This window comes from Balaenoptera acutorostrata, chromosome 12 (genome assembly GCF_949987535.1).
Source record: "Balaenoptera acutorostrata chromosome 12, mBalAcu1.1, whole genome shotgun sequence".
In the NCBI taxonomy this organism is placed as follows: Eukaryota; Metazoa; Chordata; class Mammalia; order Artiodactyla; family Balaenopteridae; genus Balaenoptera; species Balaenoptera acutorostrata.
In genome coordinates this window covers 38,464,636-38,489,235 of record NC_080075.1, presented here as the reverse complement: position 1 = coordinate 38,489,235, position 24,600 = coordinate 38,464,636, and the positions used below count along the sequence as shown (strand labels likewise).

General features: G+C 51.2%; 1 protein-coding gene across 5 annotated transcripts; it reads left to right on the top strand.

The window, feature by feature from the left end:
- Window positions 1-86: 86 nt before the first annotated feature.
- Window positions 87-23,616, top strand: CEP68 (centrosomal protein 68). 5 transcript variants are annotated; one of them, XM_007189747.2, is made up of 7 exons: window positions 87-218; window positions 9,131-9,514; window positions 11,232-12,761; window positions 14,199-14,321; window positions 17,977-18,073; window positions 22,281-22,453; window positions 23,424-23,616. In XM_007189747.2, exons 2-7 carry the CDS (start codon window positions 9,173-9,175, stop codon window positions 23,445-23,447), a joined length of 2,289 nt encoding a protein of 762 aa, XP_007189809.2. In that variant the 5' UTR covers window positions 87-218; window positions 9,131-9,172; the 3' UTR covers window positions 23,448-23,616. The 5 variants fall into 5 exon arrangements, with proteins under 5 accessions (XP_007189809.2, XP_057414779.1, XP_057414778.1 ...); XM_057558796.1 differs by lacking the exons at window positions 22,281-22,453; window positions 23,424-23,616 and adding an exon at window positions 21,937-22,265; XM_057558795.1 differs by lacking the exons at window positions 22,281-22,453; window positions 23,424-23,616 and adding an exon at window positions 19,541-19,907.
- Window positions 23,617-24,600: the final 984 nt, after the last annotated feature.

Here is a 24,600-nt window from a genome sequence, read left to right as displayed (position 1 = left end):
GGACTGACGGCTGGGATTGGTCGTGCGGCTCCAAAGGCGCCCTCCGCGCGGAGGCAGGGCGGGCCCGAAGGGCGTGGTCATCAGTCGGTCCCGCCCCAGGCCTTCAGGACTCCGGCGGGAGGGCGGCAGTGTCCACCTAGGAATCCCGTTTCGGGGCCGCTGCGTGCGGCTGCTTTCGCCCACGGCCCGGTCCGGGAGTCCGAAGGGTTTGAGGCGCGGTATGTAGCTGTCGGCGTACGGGCGCGGGGTTCGGGGGTCCGCGGCGCAGGGGGCTTTGGCCCGGCCCCTTCTGCCCTGCGGTCTCGGGGTCTGCGGAGGCGGGCCGGGCTGGCCGCTGGGCCTCGCGTCCCCCGCCTGGAAGGGCGCAGAGGCTTCGCGGAGGCGGGGGCGCCTCGTGCCTGAGACTCCATTTTGCAGTCCAAACGGCGGGTGAGGTTAGCGGCCGGGAGTCTAGGCGCGGAGGTGGGAGGCCGGCGTTGGAAAAGCCTGAGCGCGGCGAGGCCGGGCCGCGAGAGCGCGCGTGTCCGCGCATCCTCCGGTCGGAGCAGCTGCGCCGCGGGGCTGTCTCGGCTGCTGGGGACTCACTTTCCCTCGCGGCCTCGCCCTGGGCGTGTCTTGTTTACACTGCGCGCTCGCTGGGCCCAGGTTCCCCGGGAGTTAGGGGCCCGCGCTGCTCCCGTATCTGGTCTACCGCAGAGACCCTCTCTCACCCGCTCAGGATCATTACCACTGTTAAGATGGAGACGAACGATGCCTTCTGGTCACCTTGACTGCAGCAGCCCCGCTGCCGAGGGGAAAAAGCAATTTGTCTCACTTTTTTTTCCTGAAGGGGCCACCCTTTCCAACTGTCATCGCTAGAACGGTTCTCAGCCTAGGGGCACAAGTCCAAAACCTCTTTCATGCCCTTTTAATTATTAGGTTGGGTTCGGTGTATTGTTTGTAATAAAAATGAGCGGAAACCTGCCAGTGCCAGAGCAATTTGGACCTCACTGGGAATTCATTGGAGTGGGTGGGGGAAGGCGGGCAGGAAGATAGATGGCATTCATAAATACCCTTACGTTCCTGGACCTAGGGTGTAAAGGGTATCGTTAAAATGCATGACAAAATGTGTTGGGTCAAGTAGTCAACGATACAGGGCTTGGTTAAAAGAGGTAGAGGTCACCCCTTCTCATCCTTGTTCCCTCCACTACCTGGGTCGATCAGTTCTGGGCCACCCGGTACAGAAAAGAGCAAACAATTCAGGTTTCATGTCTTCTGGAAAGCTTTTTAAAGCCCTTGCCCTACCCCGCAACTGATAATCGCTCCCTCCTTTGCACAGCCTTCCATAGCCTCTGATTTTATACATCACACTGTATTGTGGTTTCCCCAGCTCGTAGCACAGTTCTTGGAACATAGAAGGCACTCAGTGATTGAAGGAAGCCAAAAGAAAACAAAAAATCAGCAGTGTAGTCAAAAGTTGACAAAATAAAAACTTTAATTCCTTTAACTCGGCCCAATTATTCTTACAGGCGAGGGAGACAGTTGAGCTCTGGCTCTCAAGTCAAATCAGACTTTAGCTCCGCCATGTTACTAACTCTATGGACAAGTTATTTAACTTCTGTATGCCTCGGTCTCTATAAAGTGGGAGTGACAATAGGTCCTACTCCATTATTTCTGAGGTTTAAGTAAAATATTGACATAAAGTGTTTAGCATAGTTCCTGGCGCAAAGAAAATGTTCAGTAGCTGTTAGCAGTTGTTAGGATAAAAATAAACGTACTTGAACAGATTCACTAGTGCTAAATATCTGTATAGTATTTGATCCTTCAGGTTCTCTCTGCCTCTTGGTCCTTATCTGTTCCTTGATTTTAAAAAATCCCTTAAGCCATTCCAGACTCCGCCCCCCCCCCCTGCTGTAAAAGTATTCCATGGAAGATTACTTGTTTATGCATTTAGAGTACCTCTACCCACTGGAGATTGATGGAGTGCCAAATAACAGTTTGGCCAAGTAGTACAGTAGTATTTGATGCACTCTTCATGTGGTCTGTTACTCAAAATGGTCATGTGAAAACAGAGGAGATGGGGGCTGATAACGGCTGACAAAAATGTTGGTTCAGATGGAGGCGGACTTGAGTGGCTTCTCTCCTTTTAACTTAAATCTGTTCTCCCTTAAAAACTGTCTCCTATCTTTAAAGTTGTTCACAAACACTGTGAAAAGTGGAAGAAGTCTTCTGGTAGCTCTAAAACTATTTGCCAGACCTTGAGGTGGCACATACATCCCCTAGGAGGATGTTGCCTCACTTCCAGGTTTTCCTGTACCACTTTCTGGTCACAGGAAACAGGTTAAGTTGTCCATTTCCTTCCAGCTGTAGGTCCCCTTGGCATGTCAGTTTCTCAAATTATTTGGAGTCCCCAAAACAAAGACCGTACCTCTTCTCACTTATAACTATCTCAGGAGAATTCTGGTCTCTGATTCTGCTTTTAGTGTAGTCACATGAATCTTGAATCCGTTCTAGGGAATACTGTTTTTTCTGAAGATGCCCTTCCAGTTGTGACATTCTATAATTAACCATTAAAAACCTGGCCACAAGGTGTGAGCTTTTTCTAGTGTCCTGTTGGAAAGACCTTAAGGACAAGGACCATAAGTTTCCTTCTTTTGTATGCCTCGCCTAAGTAGGCGCTTGATGAATGGTTGTAAAGCCATCATAGTTCCCTTTCAGGGCGCTGAAACAGGCTTACTAACCTGGTGGTTCTGAAACATTACTGTGCTTACCAACCACCTCGAGAGCTTGCTAAAATGCTGATTCTGATCCCAAAGCTCTGGGGTAGTGCCTGAGAATCTGCATTCCCAACAGGCTCTGAGGTGCTGCATATGCTGCTTTTCTGTGGACTTTGAGTAGAAAGGTACTAACATAAGTATCTACATTTGCTTTTTAGATGTACTGGTAAACAGGCTTTGTTTCCTTCTGGTATTGAGATGAAGTCTTGGATTTAGGAGTTGTTGGGGGTTTTTTTCCTTCTGTTTTTAACAGTTCCTCTATTTTGTTCCAAAAATGATTTGAGGAATCTTTCCAAAATAGTTTCAGTGTAACAAGATTTTTAATAAAAGTGATTGAGGCAGATAGGGTAAAAGAAAATTAAGAGAAATCAAAGATAAGTACAAAAGGTGAGTGCCTCTCTGTGCTATACATTTTACTTGGGTGGGACTACTGATTTGGTTCTGAGCTTCCAAGCAGCAAGAGCAAAGAGGAGAATATTTTTTGGAGCCAGTTTTACCAGTACCTATATAAAGTAAAAACAAACTGGCTACTCAGTGAAACAGCTGTTTCTATTACTGAGACCTGAGAATTCTTCTCCAAAGAGAAGTGTTCTTAATAGTATCTCCAGAAAATCAGTAAGATTCTTATCAATCTTCATACGATGTAGCCCAACAGACTCACGGAAAACTGTCAGTACAGTAAAAGCAATGGCCTGTGGAACTGCGGCCATGTGGTCCAGGGCCAGCTTCTTCAGACAGTAGGAAAGATTTTTGTTACAGGGCAGCTGTTTTTCGGCCTTGCTCTTTGGTGGGAACAGTGTCCAGTTGATTGACATGTTCAGTCCCCATCATCCTCATACTTCGAGCTTTGTTGGATGGCAACAATCTACTGACTGCTGAGGAGGCCATAGAGCTTGGGGTTGAGGGGAGGGGTGGCTGGAAGCTCAGCTAAAATCCTTGTAGATGTGACAGTTGCACCTCTTTAAAGGTCATCTAAAGACCTCTCATGACAAGTTAGAAGACTGGCCTTGCTGGGAGGTTCTCTGCAGCCCCAGTCAGCCAGCTATTGAGTGCGAGTGTGAAAGGAGGGGAGAGCAGTCTGGTGGCAGCCTTCCCACCACTTTATTAGAGGGACCCAGTGTGCCTCCTAGGGCCCTGGAGGACTCTTTGACTCCAAGCAAAAGGTAAGGAAGCTGCCCCATTGGCGGGGAAGGAAAGGGGCTACTGGGGCCAAGGATCCTGAAGACGGCGTCGACCTATTGCCAAGCTGTGGGAGATAAGTCTACCCCTTCATAGCTTTGAGCCTGTTCTCCCTTTTCATTTTGCTTGCTTTCACCTGCCAAGGAGGGGAACAGAACACTCGGGGTGACCTGCCCCACAGGGAAAGACAGGGCCAGTGTTGGAGGACTGAGGGGCTGCAGGGCTCGTACCTCCAAGGAAGGAGCAGGTGGAACGGCGGCAGGTCCGCCTCCCAGTCTCAAACCTCCCGCCACAGTGTTCCCGGCACCCCACCCCCACCCCCCGAGGCGGGCCTGGCCCTCTTGTGACTGCCCCTTTTGTTGGCCTCCCCTGCATAAGTCTTTACCCGCTTTCATGCTGCCTCCCATGCCTGGACTGGTGCTGTCCATCTCGTTCCCCCAGAAGCCTTCCAGCAACCTGACAGTGCTGGGTCCTCCCCACTGGCCCCCTTTCCTTGTGGGTAGCTTTATGTTCCTAGAGAAAGAGTGGCATTGAGAGCCTCTTTGTCTGCTTCTCTGGCCAGATTCTGCCACTGTGTGTGCATGCCGTGACCACTGACACCTGTGGCCTCCTGCAGAAGCAGCACGGAGCTTCAAGGCTTTGGCCCCTGAACTGGTAGGGCTGGCTCTGTCAGGCAGCGCCTGGCCTCCGTGGCTGGTACAGGTGCTGTCTGTGCACTTGGCTGCAGAGACAGGCCCTGACCAGAGCCCAGCTTCCTGGGCGGAGTTGGTATTAATCAGATTGTTTGGAAGGGGAGCTTGTGATTTACAGAATCGTGGGGAAAGTCTTTTTGATCAGAGGAGGATTGCTCCCTAAGTCGATCATTTGTACATTTGAATGGTTAAGAGAGGGGCATCACCACCCCCGCCCCCCCGCCACACACACATGCACACCTCCCAGTCCTGTGTTCTCCATCCTGGACAGGAGCAAGTGGGAGGAAGTCCTGGTAGCTGTGACAGGCCTGCACGAGGGTGGTGCAGCAGGTACCGGGAAGTGTCAGGAGTCCACGCTTACCCAGTTAGTGTGACCCCATACTTCTACTGTAGGGCAAGAGTAAGCCACGCCTACATAACTCCTAATTATATCTCGTAGGTCATACGGTCTCTGCAGGTCCTGGAAACTAATGGAGAATTTTAATACCAAACTCCAGGTGGTCCCTAGAACATCCTGAAGCTTATTTGTCTTGTCGCTTGGTTTGGCCAAGCACCGGGCTGAACTGGTGTGTGCAGACCTTTCTCAGATGGGAGGCTTGAATTCATTGTTCATTGTCTGTGCTCAGAGCTCTCCAGTCACTCTGTTCAATCTCCTGTTGCTTCCTGGTTAGGAAGGAGGCTGACTGAGGCCTCTGCCCACCAAGGAGCTGCTAGCCTCCAGAAACACTGTAAAATGTGTGATCAGAGAGCAGGGAGGACCCACGTAGAGTAGTAGGTTGTTTGAAGCTACTGACAGCATGGCAGGTTGTTTTCATCTGAGCAGTCCATTGGGTGTTTAGGAAAGGAGTAAGCTGTCTCTCACTGGAAGGGTTCAAGCAGAATCCCCATCTCCACCCTCACCCTCAGAGGGTTAGATGGAATGATGATGTGTAAAATCTAGGATCTATGGAAACGAGGACTGGACTTTCATGCAGTATTACAGATGCCCACCTGACAGATGCAGACAGAGTTGAGCCCTAGAAATCCAGAGCTTATACATTTGCTAAGCTGATGTTTTCTTCGACATGATTGATGTATTCAGCAGTCATTACTTCAGGGAGTTTCCCCTGATTATCTTGCTCCCAGTTGATTTCTCTTTTCTTTGTATTCTGTAGTACTTTACATAGAATTTGGAATGAACACTCATGGACTTTTTTTCTTTCACATGAATCTGTCTTAGTTCTCATATAAAACTCCTGTGGCACAGGAAAAATACAGCATGATTTGTTAGGCAGATTAATACGTAAGATTATGAAGGGACTGCGTATCCAGACTGAGAAAATAACCACCTATAATCTGTCTCTTCAGAAGTACCATTTCCATGAAAGTCACTGAATTTCAGACCTTCTTTCCTGGTTGCTGAAGGGCCTCTGGCGACAGTGTTAACCTAGTTCAGGTTTGTATGTATACTTGAAAGTTATCGAGAGGTATATCTCCTGCATAGCTTATAATTCTAGCTCACCACTCACCCCCAGAATGAATGGATACCTTCTTTTTTGAATAACGCGATCCAGACAAGACAAATCAAAAATACATCATTAAAACAAAGGCAGAGATCATTTGTTTGCACCCCTCTTTTGCCCCAGCATCATCTTATTCCAGTCCTGTCTTATGACCACACGCTTTAGTGGAGGGGGAGGGGACTAGGAGAGTAAAAGGGGTATTAGCCACCCATCATGGCCCAGCTCTGGCCACTGAGAGAATTTCTAGAGGTGGAGCAAGAAGTAGAAATTGGGGGCTGCAGGCTAGGTTCAGCCGTCACCCTAATATTTCCAGCTTGTGGGCTCAGCTTATTCCTGTAATTGTGAGAACACAGTTTGCCTGAATCGTCTTCATGTGCAGTTTCTTAAATAGCCACTAGGTGAGGATGTGGCGCCATGAAAGTCGTTCTCGGCAGGACTTGGTCCCTCGTCTCTGTGTCCCTGTACCCGCCTCTCCCCTCTTCTGCTTTGTGTGTCTGTCTGTTTGTAACTTGTTCCCCAGTTCATAAAGAGCTTGGGTCCTGGAGTCACACAGGCCTGGATTTGACTCTCTCTGAGAGGTTTCCCCCTCTGTGAAATGAGGATAGGAGGACCTGCCTTCTGCGGGAAGCTGGCACTCTCTCAGGCCACCGGTGGGAGTATAAATTGATGCCACCCGGTGGAGGTAGAACATATGCCAGAAGTACGCGTGCGGGCCCCCTTCGCCTCAGCAGTTCTCCTTCTGACTGTTGGCGCTGTGGGTGTGCTAGCACGCGTGCAGTGGTGTGTGTATGTGGTTCACACAGCGTTGTGTGTAGTAGCAAAAGGTTGGATCTAACGTGAATACCCACCAGTAGGGGACCGGTGGAACACACTGGCGTGCATCCTTACAGTGGAGTACAGTGCTGGGCAGCGGTTAAGAAAAAGAGAGCGCTGTCTGTTTATTGCTAAGGAAAGATCTCCAAGATATTTCTTTTTTTTTTTTTTAACTTCATACCATATTTTATTTATTTATTTATTTTTGGCTGTGCTGGGTCTTCGTTTCTGTGCGAGGGATTTCTCCAGTTGCGGTGAGTGGGGGCCACTCTTCATCGCGGTGCGCGGGCCTGTCACTATCGTGGCCTCTCTTGTTGCGGAGCACAGACTCCAGATGCGCGGGCTCAGTAGTTGTGGCTCACGGGCCCAGTTGCTCCGCGGCATGTGGGATCTTCCCAGACCAGGGCTCGAACCTGTGTCCCCTGCATTGGCAGGCAGACTCTCAACCACTGTGCCACCAGGGAAGCCCGATATTTCATTTAAAAAAAAAGAAGAAAGAAAAGCAAGGTTCTGAACAGCATGTCCTGTACAGTTTGCTACTTTCATGTAAAAAGAGGGGGAAGGATGAAGTAGATTTTTGTGTTTGTCTGCATATACAATCAAGAGATGAGAAACACACACAACTTTAATTAGACTATTTACCTGTTTTTGTGGGAGTATGTAGTGGTAAGCATTTTGCTTGATTTATATGAAAAAATACCTGCTTTTTCTTCCTCTGTTGGACTCCTTCGTTCCTTGCAAGGTGACTTTCTGCACTGGTTCCGCCCCTCCCCCCCAAACACTAGCTGACACTCAGCATGCACTGTGCACAGGCGCTGTCGTCATGCCCCGCATGCCCTGGCTCGTTTTAGGAATGGGGCAGGGCTGGAGGGAGACTTACATGTGCAGTGTATTTTATATTTGAACCACGTGTGACCGTTTCAAGACAGTCATTCTTCTGATTAGCCCCTGCGCGCGTGCTGCTGGCCGTGAGAAGGAGATGAGAGTGCGTGTGACGTGTGTTGTGCTCTAGGCTCGCCTCTGATTGTCTGGAGCCTCGCCAGGCAGGCAGGGCAGGACACTCTTGTTTTCCGGGCACACGGTCCGCACCAGTGGTGGTTCCCAGTGTGAGGGCCCAGCAGGATGAGCCCGCGGCCCCAGCCTCCTCTGCCCTCTCAGGCTTCCCTGCTGCCACTGGTGCCTCCTCTTGCCGTCACCCGCCTTCTCGTCTCTGAGGACGTGGGGCTGTTTCTGGCCAGGTTTTAGCTTTGAGGTTGACTCGGTGCATTCCAGGCGGCCGCCCAAATCCCGGGCACTTGCGCTTCCCTCACCTCCCTGTCCAGATCCTCCTGGAGTTCTCTTCCTGCCCGTTTTTTGTCCCACCCCATCTGGTCAGGGCTCCTGGCAGAGCCCCTGCCTGCACACTCAGGCTGGGGGGTCTCCCTCTGTGGTCCCTGAAGCTCCTGTTGGAACGGTTCTGTTTTCAGATCCAGCTCCCAGATTGTTCCTTCTCTCGCCCCGAGTGCTCACCCTGGTACACTGCCCGTCCCCCCCCCCCCCGCCCCACCTGCCCGCCGCCTGCCCGGTGTGCTTCTCTCTCACTGTCACGTGCACGCACACGGCGTGACCGTTGCCGTTGTTACCAGCTGGATTTCCACGGTTCCCTCAGTCGCCGGTTACCTGTAACCCACTCAGCAGGAGGAGAGCTGCCGCTGCCTCCGGTCACGGGCCATCTTGGAGCCCCACAGGCCGGGTGTGGGTGCGAGGCTGCCTCTCGGCTGCCGTGGCCTGGAGCCGCCTGCCGCCGGGTGTGTTGCCACGACAACTGCTGAAGGCTGGCGCAGGGAGGGCCCAGGCCAGGCCCCTTCCCCAGCGGGGCTAGGCCAAAGCGACAGGGGCGGAAAGGCGACTTGAGGCAGGACAGACCTTGACTCTGATCGGGGCCTGCACTGAGCCTCCTGGCACCTGCTGCTGGGACTGCTGCCAGGCACGCAACAGCAGAGGACACAGTGACGTGCTCCCGTGTCCCCTGTGGACGGGTCTGGAGCTGAGGAAAAGCCAGACCTCTGTTTTCCTTCGAGGAGGGAGCCATCATTTGCTCTTTTGGACAAAAAAGTGTTTGTCTTAATCATTAAAATGTAAAAAAACAAGGTTTCTTAGCTGTAGATGCAGAAAGCTTCTCTTTTTCTCTCCCCTTCCCATTTTGTAGGGAGCTGAAGCTTCAGCAGAGCCCTGATCTAGGAACATCTCGATGGCCCTGGGAGAAGAAAAGGCAGAGGCAGCCGCGGACGCGAAAGCCCCGTGCCCTGGGGGGTGGAGCTGCCCGGAGCAGGAGCCGGATCCTGCAGGACCTTCGCACAGGGAGCAGCTGCCCCACCTGGAAGCCGAGGGGGGGCCTGCCTCCGCTGTCGGGGGTGCCCAGGGGCACCCTGCCTGTCACGGTGGGGCTGGCCCTGGCCCCTCGGGAGCCTGCCAGCCGCAGGCCAACGGGGCCAGCAGGGAGCCGGCAGCGGGTGGGTCTAAGCCGGCTCTCAGTTCTCTGCTTCCCCCTGCCAGCCTGGGGACTGGAGATTTGCACTCCGTGAGAAGCCAGGTAGGGGCTGAGGCAAGTGGGGCTGTAGCTTCACCTAAAGCTGTCCTCTGAGAGTACCTTCCAGCACTGTGTCAGCATCTTACACGCTTTCCCAGCCTCCATACGAGGTGGGGAAGTCGGGGAGCTTGGGTGTGATGATTTCTGTTTTACAGCTTCACATGGAGAGTTGGGCCTTGGGGCCAGCAGGGGGCTCTGTCCACAGCATCTTCTGTTCCTCAAGAGTGTGACTGGTGACCTTTTGAGGATCAGGGACGCTATGGCCAAGACCTACTGTCCAGAGGGCTAGGCCAGGGGAGCCCTGACAGGGGGAGCCATGTCCTGTTTTTGACTCGGTGATGTGTAGGCTTTACAGGGCCCCTGAGGAGATGTGGGAAAGGAGGGTCTGGGGCTGTGGGCTCCTGAGGGCTCTTAGACTGTATCCCCTTGGGACCCAGGGAACCTGGCAGTACCTTAGAGCCCCTATGGTGGGCAGCACCATCTCTGGGCAAGGAGAATTTTGGGGGCCTCCCTGATGACAGGGCAGCTTCGCCTGATGGGAGTCACGTGGAGCATGGAGTCCTGCCTGTGTCTGTGACCTCAGGCAAATGACTGGATCTTTCAGGCCCTCAGTATAGTCGGGAAGGTTACCTGATGGACCTGTCCCTCCCATCTCTACGTCCTGTTATGTTCTGCTTGCCAAGGCCTTTCATGGGAACGGCTTTGATCTCTTCCGTGTCATTGTGGCATTGACCGCCACATGCTGCCCCCAGAGCCCCATCTTGGGAGGAGGTGCTGAGCTGACTGTCTGGGAGAAAACAGAGGCTAGGCCCACCTGCCTGGGGGCTAGGGGCGGTGCAAGGCTTGGGTACCTGAGTCAGATTCAGTGAGGCTGGCAGCACGTGAACAAATGCAGAAATGGGCTGTTTCCTGAGTGCGGGTCTGGTGCTATTGTAACACTGCTGTTTGTTGAGCTCTCACCCTGTGCTTTTCACCCTTGAGCTCATTTAATCTGCATTTCCTGAGGAAGCGGTCCTACCACTACCCCCGTTTTACAGGTGAGATAAGTGAGGCTCAAAGTCGTACATCTGGAAGCTGGCAGCTGGGGCCTGGCCTCAGGTCTGTCTGGTTCCAAAGCCCGTGCCCTTAACCTCTGTGCTGTCCTGCCCGCCTTGGGGGCAGCCTCTTCACCGAGCATGTTAAAAACCTGAAGTGAAGAGGCTGAGGCGGATGACTCATTTTGCCACGCGTCACCGCTGGGCGTGAGCTGAGCCAGGTGGGCTGCCTGACTGCCGGGTTTGGATGCGAGTCCCGTCAGCGACAGCACGGTTGAGGTTCTGCCCGCCCAGGACACGCTTCTCAAAGGTTAGGCAGTGTGTTCCAACTTCAGCACGACAGTGCTCCTTGAGTTCTGCTCGCTCGCGAACTAGGCATCTGCGGAGGGGACTTCGGAAGGGACGGGGGGTGGGATCAGCTCGGGGCAGGCAGTCTGCTCCCCGGAGCAGGCTGCGTCTCCGGCCGCCAGCAGCACACTCTGTCTGATTCTTGCACCGGGTAGCAGGCTGCGTCTCCGGCCGCCAGCAGCACACTCTGTCTGATTCTTGCACCGGGTAGCAGGCTCTTCCTTTCAAGACCTTTCCTCAGTATCATCTGGGTCCCCAGAGAAAAGCGCCAACTTGTCATTGAGGGAAGAAATTTGATGTGCTTATTTTCACCTTTTCCTTCCCTCCTGTCACTGCAGATGGAGGAGACTAGGCTTTCTGCCTCAGAGGAGCTACCTCAGACTCGCACCATTCCCAGAACCACCGCTCTTTGCTCAGGACATGATGCCGACGCTGACAATGACCCGTCCCCAGTGGAGTCGCCGCAGGTGCTAGCCCGCAGCCCGCAGTCTCACGTCTCGGGGTGCCCGTTCCCGTCAAGGTGGAGGTCCGCCGTGAGCCCAGGTGCCACTGCGCCTCAGTCTTCCAGCTGCAGCGTCTCTGCCTCATCCCCGGGCAGCAGCCTCCAGGGTCACCAGGAGAAGGCGGAGCCTCAGAGTTGCTCCCTTGCCAAGGTCTCCTCCTCCCTGGAGCTGGCTGTGCCGCCGTCGGCCCCCTCGGTGGTGGGGCTGGGGCCTCGGTTCCAGTGGTCGCCCCAGCCAGTGTCCTCAGGGGGCGATGCTCCCGGGCTGGGCAGGAGGCGCCTCTCCTTCCAGGCCGAGTACTGGGCCTGCGTGCTGCCGGATTCCCTGCCTCCCTCCCCTGACCGCCACTCCCCGCTCTGGAGCCCGAATAAAGAGTATGAAGACCTGCTGGACTATACTTACCCCCTCAGGCCCGGGCCTCAGCTCCCAAAACACCTTGACAGCCGCGTGCTGGCTGAGCCTGTCCTGCAGGACTCAGGCGTAGACCTGGATAGCTTCTCCGTCTCCCCAGCAAGCACTCTGAAGTCACCCACTAATGTCTCGCACAGTTGCCCACCAGCAGAGGCCGCTGCCCTGCCGTTCTCAGGGCCCAGAGAGCCGATCTCTAAGCGGTGGCCCTCTGGAGTACCGCAGAAGCAGGGCAGTGTGGGGTTGGCATCTTGTAGCCCCATTGCCTCTACCCCCAGAGCCCCAGGCAGTAGGGACACTCCTTGGGAGAGCAGAGAGCCAACCCTGAGGGGCATGAAGCACTGGCCACCTGTGGGCAAGCACCTTGAGCTGGGCTCTCCCCACCTGAGAACACGGGGCAGAGGGTGGCCCTCACCCAGGCTGGAAAGGGAGAAGGGGGCCAGCCAGGGTATCGGGCGCTTCGCCTGCACGGAGTCTGGATGGAAACCACAAGAGGAGGTGGAAAGTGATGACGAGTATCTGGCCCTGCCCTCTCGGCTGACGCAGGTGTCTAGCTTGGTTTCGTATCTGGGTTGCATTCCCAGCTTGGTGCCCCTGCCCACTGATGCTGCCGAAGGGCAGGGATCCCTGGACGTGTCAGACAGTGATGGGCCAGCTTCCCTCCCGTCGGACTCCAGCCAAAGCCAGCTTCCCTTTGGGGCTGCCCTCAGAGGGTCCCGAAGCCCTGAGGACCACAACCACTGTTTGCTGCGCTCCTTCGTCCGTGCAAGGGGCTCAGCGGGAGAGGGCGGTCTGGTGAGCAGCCAGGCCCTGGGCGTCTCCTCTGGACTGCTGAGAACACGCGCCTCCTTGCCGGCGATGTTGGACCAGCGGGCATTCTCGGATCCAGATGCCAAAGGGCAGCCTCCCAGGAGAGGAGGAGAGCAGGGAAAAGAGTCGCTCGTGCAGTGTGTGAAGGTAAACTCAGCATTTCAGAGGAGCTGTCTGTCTTCCCCCAGCCCACTAACCTCATAATAAAACCTAGTGACACTGAGTACTTATGCGCCAGGCACTGTATTGCACCTTCTCCTGTCTAATCCTCATGACTTTCTACTGGCGTTCTCATATCACAGTTGGAGAAAAAGGCAGTGAGACATGAGGTAACCTACCCGTGCACAGTTAGCAAGGGCTGGAGCCTGAGCTGCTAACACTATTCAGGCTGCTCCGCGAGGCACTTGACCTTGAGGATTAACGGGTACTCTGCACAGGAAGGACCTGTGCTCAGATGCCTTCAGGAAATACGGGCTCAGTGGAAGTGTTTCTTCGCCGAAGGACTTCTCAGAGCTTCAGTTTGATAAGGCGGTGTAACTGCAGGGTTGGAGGTATCAGATGCACCATTTCCTAGGCTTCTTGGTCACTGAACCTTCTCTTGCGGACCACCTGAGACTCCCAGGAGGTGGAGCTGGTGCTCCGTGGAATAGGGTTGTCGGCATCAGGCAGATGTGAATTTCGGCTCAGTCTCTTCAGTTTGCTCGTTTGTAGAATGGGGAGCTTTGCCTCTGTGGGACTGTCGTGTGGATTAAATGAAGTAATTCATGTCGAGCGCTTTGCGTAGTCCCTGACATAAGGATGTTTGGAGCGTGGCTGTACACACACTCGGAGAGCCCACGGCCCGCCTTCCGGCTGAGCGCCCAGGTGCTGTGTCCACACGGCAGCAGGGCAGCCGGCCCGAGGGCTGTGTCCCCAATAGCGACATCACAGAAGGGCTTTAACCTGCCCCCCGATGTCCCGTGGATGACTTTATTTGTACGGTGGAGCAGGTAGGACAGGTGTTAGCGTGTGCCCTCCTTTGTGATGAAAGATTGAGAGAGACCGTGGGGTGAAGTGCTTGGGTCACAGCCACCCCTGATGAGTGGGTGGCAGGAGTCTAGGGCCCCAGCTCCCTGGGCGGGTGGGAGCAGAACAGGGACAAGCAGTTTTAATTCAGTCGTTTTCAGGCATAGGATCAGGTCAGTCACGATCATGGTCACGTATTTTCCGTCCACGTTTTCCCCGGGAGCAGTTTTAGAGTTGGCGGTAGTGCTGACCCAGGAACTGGTCTCTGTGCCAGGCAGGCCCCTTCTGGGCTGTCCCCGAACCTGCCCTCACCTGAGCTCCTCTGTCCCTGCCTGCGGGGCTGGACTTTCTCAGACTGGGGGGGCCACAGAACCAGGTGCGCTCTTCTTATTGCCCTGGCGGAGGTCTGGAGTCACGGGGTGGGGACAGGCATGGAGGAGAGAGGAGACAACGCCTCAGTGGGGAATGCTCTCGAAAGGCGCACAGTCTGTATCCTGGGATTCCCCCAGGTATTTTTAGCCTTTGAAAATGTAAACAGCGGTTCCGTGTGTAACACCACGTGTTAATTTGTCTACACAGGCATTTTGCTGTCAGCTGGAAGAGCTGATCCGCTGGCTGTATAATGTAGCAGACGCTGCTGACCACCTGACTGCGTCCAGGTCCAGCCTTACAGGCCTCAAGTCTTCTCTGCAGCTTTACCGGGTAATATGTGGTCCTGGCATCTGACTGTTCACTCATGAGAGCGGTGGCTAAATTACTTGATTAGAAAGTAGAAGTTCAAATAACTGATGCCATGTATGTTGTGGTCCATTGACTTTTACCTGAAATCTAATCAGAGGTTCTTTTCAAATTCTTAGTGCTGAAAAACTGTAACATGTATGAGTTATTTCCCAGGCCAAATAGAATTTGAACAAAGTGCATTTTATTTATCCTCAATCAAAAATACTTCAGGGTTATTTGTGATGTGATTTTCCAAATATCTCAGGGATTGATAGGCATAGATCTGCACTCTTCGGAAGTCATGAGTCACACATGGCTATTGAAATGAAGTAAAATTAAAGATCAGATTTTTCAGTTATCTGGCCACATTCCAAGTGTTCAGTCATCACATCTGTCTGGTGGCTACCATGTTGATTGAACAGAGCATTCAGAACTTTTCCAGCATCACAGAAAGCTCTTTTGGACAACACTGACTGGATTTAAGGATCTGAGCAGCAATTGTACTGACTCCAGAATATACACAAGGCATTTTGATGGTATTTAAACAAAAATAGGATCCAGTTTGCTTCTGAAGGTATTTTTTGGGGGGTGGAGGTTGCCTCTTTTTAGATTTTGTTATTTAAAAAATCTCTTTGTGGATTCTGGTTAACTTGAGAACAGGTGTATTTTGGGTGACAGTTTGTGCTGTTATGGCATAATTATCAGTATTTGAGCAGATACACACTCTAAGGGGCATCATGCCTGGGTGCAGACATGCTCTCATGGTAGAAAGACACCCTGAACGTCGCCTCTTGTCCTTAGCCTCCCCGTTTGAGGCCTGTGTCCCACAGATGACTGGGCCCCCTCCTGCCAATCTTTGCAAAATGACAGTCATCTCCCTCAAGCCAAAGACACAGCACTGAAAAGCAGCTACCTCCACGCCCCAACTCCCTGCCAGCTCAGACAAGAAGCAAGGGTCCAAGCTGGGAGCTGCGGCACTAACCAGAGGTGTGAGGGCAGGACAAGGTGGAGAGAGAAGGAAAGGCTGCCCGGCAGGACTGAGGTAGCACATCTCAGAGCAGCGGCCTGTCAGTTAGCCAACAACAGGACTCCGCCGGCTATGTGAAGGCGCCGGCGCCGGAGTGTTTAACTGGGGCCCCATTTATCTGGAGGTAGAATCAAAGGGGCCTGTGAACATGGAAGGGAAGTTTTTTAAATCATTTTCACTAACCTGTAAATGAAGTATAATTTTTTTTTTTTTTTTTACTGTAAATGTAGACAAAAAGCCACAGTAGTATTAGCAGTACCTCTGTCACCATCAGAAATCACTTATTTTCATTTCACATTACATATAGTTATAAACAGTTATCTTGAATTATCATTCACGTGCATCACTAATTTGAAACTTAGGTAGTTACCAGACCTGCTGCTGGATCCTGTTATTTGACACGTTAATAAAGAAGCACATCCTAAAAAAAAAAAAAAAAATTTTTTTTTTTACGTGACCTCCATAATTTATTTTGATGTCCCAGTATACATCTCTTTATATTGTGTATCCATTAACATAATATTGTAGATATAGTTATTTTTAACCCTTGTCTCTTAGCCTGTATGGTAGAGTTCAAAGTGATTTACACACCACCACTACAGGATTTTTATTTTTTTAAGGTGTAACTGATGTTTAATATTATATTACTTTCATGTGCATAACATAATGATTTGATATTTTTATGTATTGCAAAATGATCACCTCAATAGGCCTATTAACATTGATCACCATACATAATTACAAATTTTTTATGTGTGTGATGAGAACTTTTAAGATTTGTTCTCTTAGAGACTTTAAAATAAGCAACACAGTATTATTAATTATAGTCACCATGCTGTACCTTACATCCCCATGACTCACTTATTTTATAACTGAAAGCTTGTACCTCTGACACCTTTCACTCAAAAGTGTTCTGAATTGGATGATAATCAGTTACCCTAAGTATAATCATTAACTTTGACTGAAGTACCTACTGACTTCTAGCATGTCTGGTTGGCCAAGCCTTTCTCACCTCTTCTGAAGGAGCAGAGGTGGTATTTGTGGTCTGAACCTGATGCTAGTCTAGAAAGGGTTTTCTGGGACAGTTCTTTGAGTAGGAGAGCGTGGGATTTACTTGTGCCTGAGCCAGGGCCGTACCACCCAACTCAGAGCTCCCACCACACCCAGGCAGGAGGGAGGGCCTTTGTTTTACAACTTGGAGCCAACTAAAGTTTGTGTCGGTGGTGGTGGGGGGGGCTTGCCTGGGTGGGCCAGCTGCCCTACCCTAGTGGGAACGCTGTTTCCTGCTGTATGGAGAGAGGCTGCCGGAGTTCCTTTCCCAGAGTACGCTTGAGGAAGGAGAGGAAGGCCGAGAGCAAGGGTCCTCTGTGTGGGACCCCCGGAGAGTATGTGCAGAGCTGGGCAGGGCCCACCCCGGGAGGCCCAGGGGCACCACCACTGTGCAGAGAGGACATTGCCTGGAAGTTGCCCTAGTTGGATCTACCTGGGTGGCCCTTCTGGAGTGCCCCCGCCCCGCTCCCATCAGAGCCGGTGTCGCGAAGAACAGCTCCATGCCCTCCGTTTTATCCCGCATTCTGTCCTCCTGCACCTCCACTTCCAGGGTGGTCGTAAGCAACTATCTTGCTCTGTGGGTAGAGCTGAGATCTGAGCTGGGAGTCACCCCTGCAGGTCAGCGAAGCCTAGCCCACTTGTGTCATCCACACAGCCGTGTCACAGAGTGGGACCACACTGTCAGCCCCTCCCCACACAGAATGGGGCTTGGCTCAGGCATATGTGTGAGCTACCCTGACCTAATATAAACATGCACGCTTGTGTTCACATATTTTCACTTGTGACTCTTGTCTTACATACTTTGTCTTAATAACACAGTGGGTTCCTGGCAGCATATAAACTGCAGAGAGTGCTAAAGAATAAAATAATAAGTATAGGTATTAGGGCAAAGGAAAACTGAAGACAGGAATACAGTAAATCCAAAAGTAAAATTGTAGATTCAAAATTAAACTGCCAGTTTCTGCACCCTGTACTAAAGGTGGTCATGGATTTGACTTTACATCTTAGCAGCTAAAGGAAAAACCAAAAACAGCTACAAGGCTTGATGCTGCGAGGGGAAAAGAAATCAGCTGCTTAGGAGACTGTCAGCTTCCCTGACGCCTTCCCATGTCCTGAAGTCCACAGAAAGCAGGACATTGAGGGGAGGATGTGGGGCGAGGCAGCAGCTCCCTGTGGTCATGTGAAAGGCGTCGCTCTTGTGGCTCTTACTTACCAGGTCCGTGTTTTGAGACTCTCGTAGGCCTGTGAGTTTAAAGAGAACCCTGTGAGTTGTGGCACAAGCAGGAAACTCTGACTCCAGGCTGTTCGTGAGCTAGGCTCTGCCAGGGAAAAGAAAGCTTTTCTTTTGTCAAACTGTAAACAGAAAAAAGGATTGATTCTGTGTTTGCCTTGGGCTCAGAGAAGGTGAAGTTAAACTATGGTACTGTTTACTTGGATTCTGAAGACTGGGTGGGTTAAAGGGGAATCCAGCTACTGAACAAGGGATCATTTTTAATAACTTTTACGAAATGGTAGTAATGAAACATTTTTCTTTTTTCTTTTTTTTTGATACGCTTTAAGCAATTTAAGAAAGATATAGATGACCACCAGTCCCTGACGGAGAGCGTCATACAGAAAGGGGAGATTCTACTTCAGTGCCTGTTGGATAATACCCCAGGTGAGACGCTTGAGGTTTTGAATTAAGCGAGGGCTTAATCCCTCTCCGTGTAAGTCCGGGACCCACACTGTCACTGGGAAGGAGCCTAGTGCCAGAGTCCCTCCCGTCCGTACCCGCTGCCTTCGACTCCCACAGCCTCCCACAGCCGTCTGCCAGCCCCTCGAGTCATCACGGCCCCGCAAGCACGTGATGAGGCAGTCACAGCCCTGCAGGTGCTGAGAAGTTAGGCATTGAGCCTGCAAGAACGGTGCTCTCTAGTTTCTGCTTTTATCTTTCCTTGGTGGTGTCCTGGATGGGAATGCTGGCTTTAGTCCTGTCCTTGGCTTTCGGCTAGGGTGCTCACAGCGGGGAGCCCCTAGGGTTCTCTTCCTTTCGCAGTGCAGGCTGGACCCCTCTCTGGTTTGGGGAGGGATTTGCTCCAGGATCTGAGAGCAGTCAGTCTGTTCTACAGGAAGAGACTGAAGGAAGAAGTGAACTGATGAGAGGGGACAAGTGGACAGCAGGGCACAAACTAAGCCCGAGCCCCTTTTGCAGGATGGGTTCCCAGGTTAGAAAGGTGTGAAAGTCACAGACTTCGAGAGTACATCTCAGCGTGCAGGGTGCAGGGGTTTACGATTGGCCTTGACCTTGCTGGGGGCAGATACGATAGGATGAGCTAGGAGAACGCTAGGTTAAAGCAGTGAACTGATGGACCACCCGCCCTCCCCCCCCCGCCCCCCAGAGCAGTCGCTATTTTCCTGTAAGACTGAACAACCAAGTGTTGAAAGAGCCTGTCTGTATCTTGCCTCAGTTTTGGAGTGAAATGGGGTTTACGCTGGAAGCAAACAGCATAAGCAGAAGTGGGCAGGCCCCACTGGCTTGAGATGGGACGAGGTGGCGCTTTCCTGACCAGAAGTGGTGGGCGGTGTGTGGTGGGGAGGTGGTGGAGACCAGAGTTTCTCAGCCTGAGCACCGCTGACGCTCTGGGCCGTGCGATGCTTTGCTGTGAGGGGGCCGTCCTGTCGCTGCAGGGTGTTCAGCAGCGTCCCTGGCCTCTACCCGTTAGACGCCAGCAGCATCCCCCCAGTTGTGACAGCCCTGAACATCTCCAGACATTGCCAAAAGTCCCCTGGGAAGAAAAAACCAAGATTGAGAACTGTGAATGGGCAGAGGGGCTTTGATGGGACAAGGAGCCACTGAAGGGTTTTCAGCAGGGCATGGCTTATCCAGTGTGAATTATGTGAGCCCTTAGTGATCCCCTGCCTGCGGGAGGCCTTTGTCTTGGCTCTTCTGATGTTCTCTTGCACTAGGGTTTTTAGGGTTTTTTGGGTTTTGTTGGGGCAGAAATTCAGTATGCCAGGCTCCTTTGCCACTTGTAATTACACCAGTATTTTCTTGAATACTGTGTGCTGAAGCAGTTGACATACCAGTTTTTTCGTTTCATCCCAGCCCTGTGAGATGGATACTATTATTACTCTTATTTCACAGAGCTGTGCATCTGCCTTGGGCCACACAAGGAGTGGCAGCCTGGCCCCAGCCCCTGTGCGCTGACCCCCGGCTCAGGCTCCTGCACCTCTAGACACAGCAGCACAGAAGAGCTCAATACCAGGACACTTCCTGGAGGCCACGTGTAACAGTGGGCTTCTCACAAGCTTCAGGTTCTTGGACCTTCATTTAAAAACTGATTCAGGGCTTCCCTGGTGGCGCAGTGGTTGAGAATCTGCCTGCCAATGCAGGGGACACGGGTTCGAGCCCTGGTCTGGGAAGATCCCACATGCTGCGGAGCAACTAGGCCCGTGAGCCACAATTACTGAGCCTGCGCGTCTGGAGCCTGTGCTCCGCGACAAGAGAGGCCGTGACAGTGAGAGGCCCGCGCACCGCGATGAAGAGTGGCCCCCACTTGCCGCAACTAGAGAAAGCCCTCGCACAGAAACGAAGACCCAACACAGCCAAAAAAAAATAAATGGATAAATAAATAAATAATAAAAATAAGGAATTCCTTAAAAAAAAAAAAAAAAAAACTGATTCAATAATACTTCACAGTGCTTAATCTGTAATAACAACCCACTTTGCCCTCCTCTCCAAAGGAGTCTAGAGGTACTTTACTGCCCAAATAAGAGGCTTTAGGGAATTCCCTGGTGGTCCAGTGGTTAAGACTCGGCCCTTTCATTGCTGTGGGCCTGGGTTTGATCCCTGATTGGGGAACTAAGATCCCACAAGCTGTACAGCGCAGCCAAAAAAAAAGAGAGGCTTTTGGGTATTCTATGATTTCAGAGTGACACCCTGCCCCTCCCGACCCTCTGCTTGGAATAATCAGGAACTTGGCTGTTTTGTGAAAATCACAAGTTTCCCTAGACATTCACAGGGTCTCTCCAGCTCGGGGCACAACTCTTCTTTCCAGCGCATGCTGTCAGAGACAGTGGAGCCTGAGCACGGACACCTCCCGTCCCGTCCCACGCCCCCGCCCCCCTCAAGCTTCTTCAGAGCCTGCTTTCTTCCTCAGCCACAAGTATAACTTTAGGGACAGGAGGTCAAATTAATTCCTTCAAAACGTGCCCACCTCGGCCTCCAGCCAAACGCCTCCCCAATGGCTCTCTGGCAGGTTTTCACAACATTTTGACCCAGTTACTTTGGTGCATGAGTTGACGGTCCTGTCTCACACCCTAATTTCTCATTATACTGGATCAAATAACTAGAACCCATTGGCATCAAGCTGAACCAGGCCCCTGTATGCATGTATTCAATTAAAACATCAAAGTCTCAACTGAGAAAGATAATTTCATCACTGTTCCCAGCTTTCCTTTTCTTAAAATATTTATTTATTTATGTATTTATTTATGGCTGTGTTGGGTCTTCCGTTTCTGTGCGAGGGCTTTCTCTAGATGTGGCGAGCGGGGGCCACTCTTCATCGCGGTGCGCGGGCCTCTCACTATCGCGGCCTCTCTTGTGGTGGAGCACAGGCTCCAGACGAGCAGGCTCAGCAGTTGTGGCTCACGGGCCTAGTCGCTCCGCGGCATGTGGGATCTTCCCAGACCAGGGCTCGAACCCGTGTCCCCTGCATTGGCAGGCGGATTCTCAACCACTGCGCCACCAGGGAAGCCCCAGCTTTCCTTTTATTTGGAGCCAACCAAATGTTCTAACATTCTAAAATAAAAGTTCAAAAAATAAAGGTCCCCTGAATTCCACTGACCACTCACAGGAGGACCGGGCAAAGGTCTGGTGAATGTGTGAGGGGAGAGCCCAGCCCACTCGCCTTTCCAGGTGAGCTGTGCCGCGTGCCCTGGCTGCATTCCTCGGCCTGCCTTGCTGGCTCTCATAAAAGTTGTCAGGTCGGCACTTTGCGATGCTGCACTGACGTGGCTTCCCTAGGGGCTGATCTCAACACAGCCAGCCCCTGTTCTTCTTCCACCCATCCGTCAGTATCCTCTGCAGATATGCAGCTTCCCCTTTCCCTTCCTCTATTAGCATATGTTGCAGCTGTGGCAGGAAACCAGGGAGAGTGTGAACACAGCTGATAAAGGCGCAGGAAGCAAAAGCAGCCTTTGTGTTTAACAAAGGAAGTAAAGTTTTTAAGAGAAAAAAACAAGCCCGCTGTGGGTGATGCACTGTGAACCTAGCCCATCCCTTCCTCAAATGAACACTTGACCTGTAGGGGATGGAATCTTGGCCTCACTAACCATCTTGTCTTAGCCTGCTTTCAGGTAATTTTCTTTTGAAGTCTGTTCATTTAGGACCCACAAAAAAGGGTTCACAAGCATTCCCATATTACATTACCAGATCACCCATATACGTGCTAAATGACAGTCCCACAGCCAACAAGCTGATAGGACCTGGTAGCAGGACCCAGAGTCCTAATCTTGGCATGTTGTTTTGTTTCATTTCAGACTTCTGCCCCACAGGATCTGGGTGTGTGCCCTGGGTCTTATCTCCAAAAGTCAGATAATTCCAGTCACCAGACACCTATGTCTCTGTGCCTTTTTGTGGATTACATAACTCCAAAGTGGAGCCACTGAAATAATTCTCTCAGCTTTAATCAGAAGTTAACAGCATAGATCCTCCAGTGCAATACAGTCCCTGGGGAGTCACTGTCAAAAAAAAAAAAAAAGTGGACATTGTGAAACTATTGCCGTGTTCCTGTCTTGTATAAGGTGCTACACCCTTATATTTTCTTTTGAAAATAGACTTGCATTGTCTCTTTGGCCTGACTGCTTTACACTTCATTTGTTAGTGTTGAAGGACATCCTCGGGAGGCTCTCCAGGCAGCCCAGCGAGCTGGAGAGCCATGCGGATCACCTGTATGACACTATCTTAGCCTCTCTGGACACACTGGCTGGCTGCACCCTCATCCCCGACAGCACACCAATGGCACACAGGAGCGCCAGTGTGCAGGGGATTAGCCTGGTAAGTAGAGCAGCCCAAGAGAAGAACATCTGTCCTTGGACCCCAGTGCCCAATTAGGGTACAGAGCTCCTGCTCTAACAGTTGGCTGTTTCTTAGACACTTGTGGAGCTAAGAGCTGGTGAAACAAATAAGAGGCTGGGAGAAGCCCCTGAAACTGAAAAAGGGAGATGCTGCCATTGCCAGGAAGAGGGGGGGGTGTCTTCCAGTGATGATGAAAGCTCACTGTGGTGCTTCCCATTACTCAGTTTCAGCCCTGCACCTGCTGAGGACTAGGGTGCTCTAGCTTCTGTTGTCTATGGGAGACCCGACACTACCCCCACCCGCCACGAGAACAACTGCAAACTTTACCTGTACCTACTTTTTTACGTCTGCACATGTACACTTCTCCAGTACAAGCTGCCTCTGTTCTGCACACTCTTCTCACCCAGCTCATTTGGTGCCCCATCTCGAAGCAGCTCTGAACAGCACCAAGTACCCACGGGGACCCGGAATTGCTGACCACTCTCCATACCTCCTTTTCCTGAAAAGGCTCCCTTCCAAAAAAGGCTAGGGGGATAAGATGGGAGTTCCATGCCTTGGAGACTTAACAGTACAACTTTTTATCTCTGGACAAGTCAAGCAGGAGTCATAGGGAAGGGAGGCCAAGAGAACAGAGGGATCGCTGCTGCTGTGGGGTTGCCACTGCCCAACATGATGATTCCACAACTGGAGCATACTTTCTCTGAGACTTCCTCTCCTACAGCCAAAGTCTGGCGTTTAACTCAAGAGATTTTCTGGGTTAGAATTCACTGTAGACAAAAGGCGGCAAAGGATAAATCCAGGTATATCAAGAGCAGGGGAGTCCCTTTATTTGCCTCAAATAAGTCTGAGCAGTAGTCATTTTAATTCTAAAATGAATGCAGGTGACTGCTGTGTCATTTCTTCCTCTGCAGCATTCTGCCTGTAACAGATGCTTCTCTTTCTCTTTCAGGCATCTTCTCAGGAAGAGATGTAATCTGTTAGCCAAAATCTGGCTATTGGGAAACTTTCAGAAGTCCTTGTAAGAGCCATTCAATACTGAAATCAAGGGGGAAACTTTCATGTACTAGCTTTAAAATGCCTTTCTCTTCGCTTAAGTAAGGGCTGTTGAGTTACTATTTTTATTTAAAATGAATCCTTCCAAATTAAGGTTTTCCTTTGGTGCTTCTCTACAAAGAGCATGTAGCTTTGCGGTTGTTGATAAAATAATGCAAATAAGGCTTACAGGTCTTTCCTCTCCTCTGTCCAGTTAAAAAGAGGAGAGAGCGCTCCTAACTAGTCCATCTGCTGAGATCATTTAAAGAAGGTATGAGGAAGCAGGTACCCAATACTTGGTATTCTCAGGCATACAAGAGGATCCAAGAGACTGGTGGGCCAGGAACTTGGGTCTTTTCATAAAATGAAGCATAGGCTTATAAATCCCTTTGAAGATTGTAGAAGAGACTTTTAACTCTCCCAATTAATAGAAGGTTCTGAACAAATAGAACCTCTGTCAATTATTTTGGGCTGTTAGGATGTCTTTTATCATCCTAAGTGCTCAGGGCTCCATCTGCCTGCCTAACATCTTGAAGGAGAATGTGTTAGGGACTTGGGGAACTGCCATTGCGCTTCAGCCGGACTATGGACTAATTATCCGCTTTAAGGAGGTGCCTTCCTCCATTCCTGCTCTCCCTTGGAAGAGTAGTCCAAGGTCAGAGAAGGGCATGGATAGATCACACAGCCTGGTTAACTACAGAAGCTAAGGCTGTCGCAAGTGAGGGGAAAAAGGTAATTCTTCGTTGCTTTGGGAGTTGACATGTAAGTATCTTGTAGAGAAAAAAAAAATCAATGGATCAACCACTTAAAGCCAATTCTATGGCTTTTTAAAGCAAAATGATCGGCTACTGCTGGTAACTACAGATTCTGCAAAAATAAAAAAGCACTTAAAAAAAATTTTATTGGGCTGTGAATGAACATGGAAGGAGGAAAGCACTTTCCCCGTTTACTTTTAGTATTACCGTGGGCTAAGACTTGAGGAAAGGTTCTTCACACTTAAAGATCTTTTTTTCAAACTCCAGATTCTCATTTGAGGAGGGTGCTTAAGAAAGGAAGATCTTTTAAGTTTATAAAGAAATGAACAAGTCACCTGA

Excerpts from the sequence above, each read along its gene's own strand:
- CEP68 (XM_007189747.2), top strand. The coding sequence starts at position 9,173 with ATGGCCCTGGGAGAAGAAAAGGCAGAGGCAGCCGCGGACGCGAAAGCC. Across the intron at positions 12,762-14,198 it reads CGCTCGTGCAGTGTGTGAAG|GCATTTTGCTGTCAGCTGGA; the intron begins GTAAACTCAGCA and ends TTGTCTACACAG. Across the intron at positions 18,074-22,280 it reads CCTGTTGGATAATACCCCAG|TGTTGAAGGACATCCTCGGG; the intron begins GTGAGACGCTTG and ends TTCATTTGTTAG.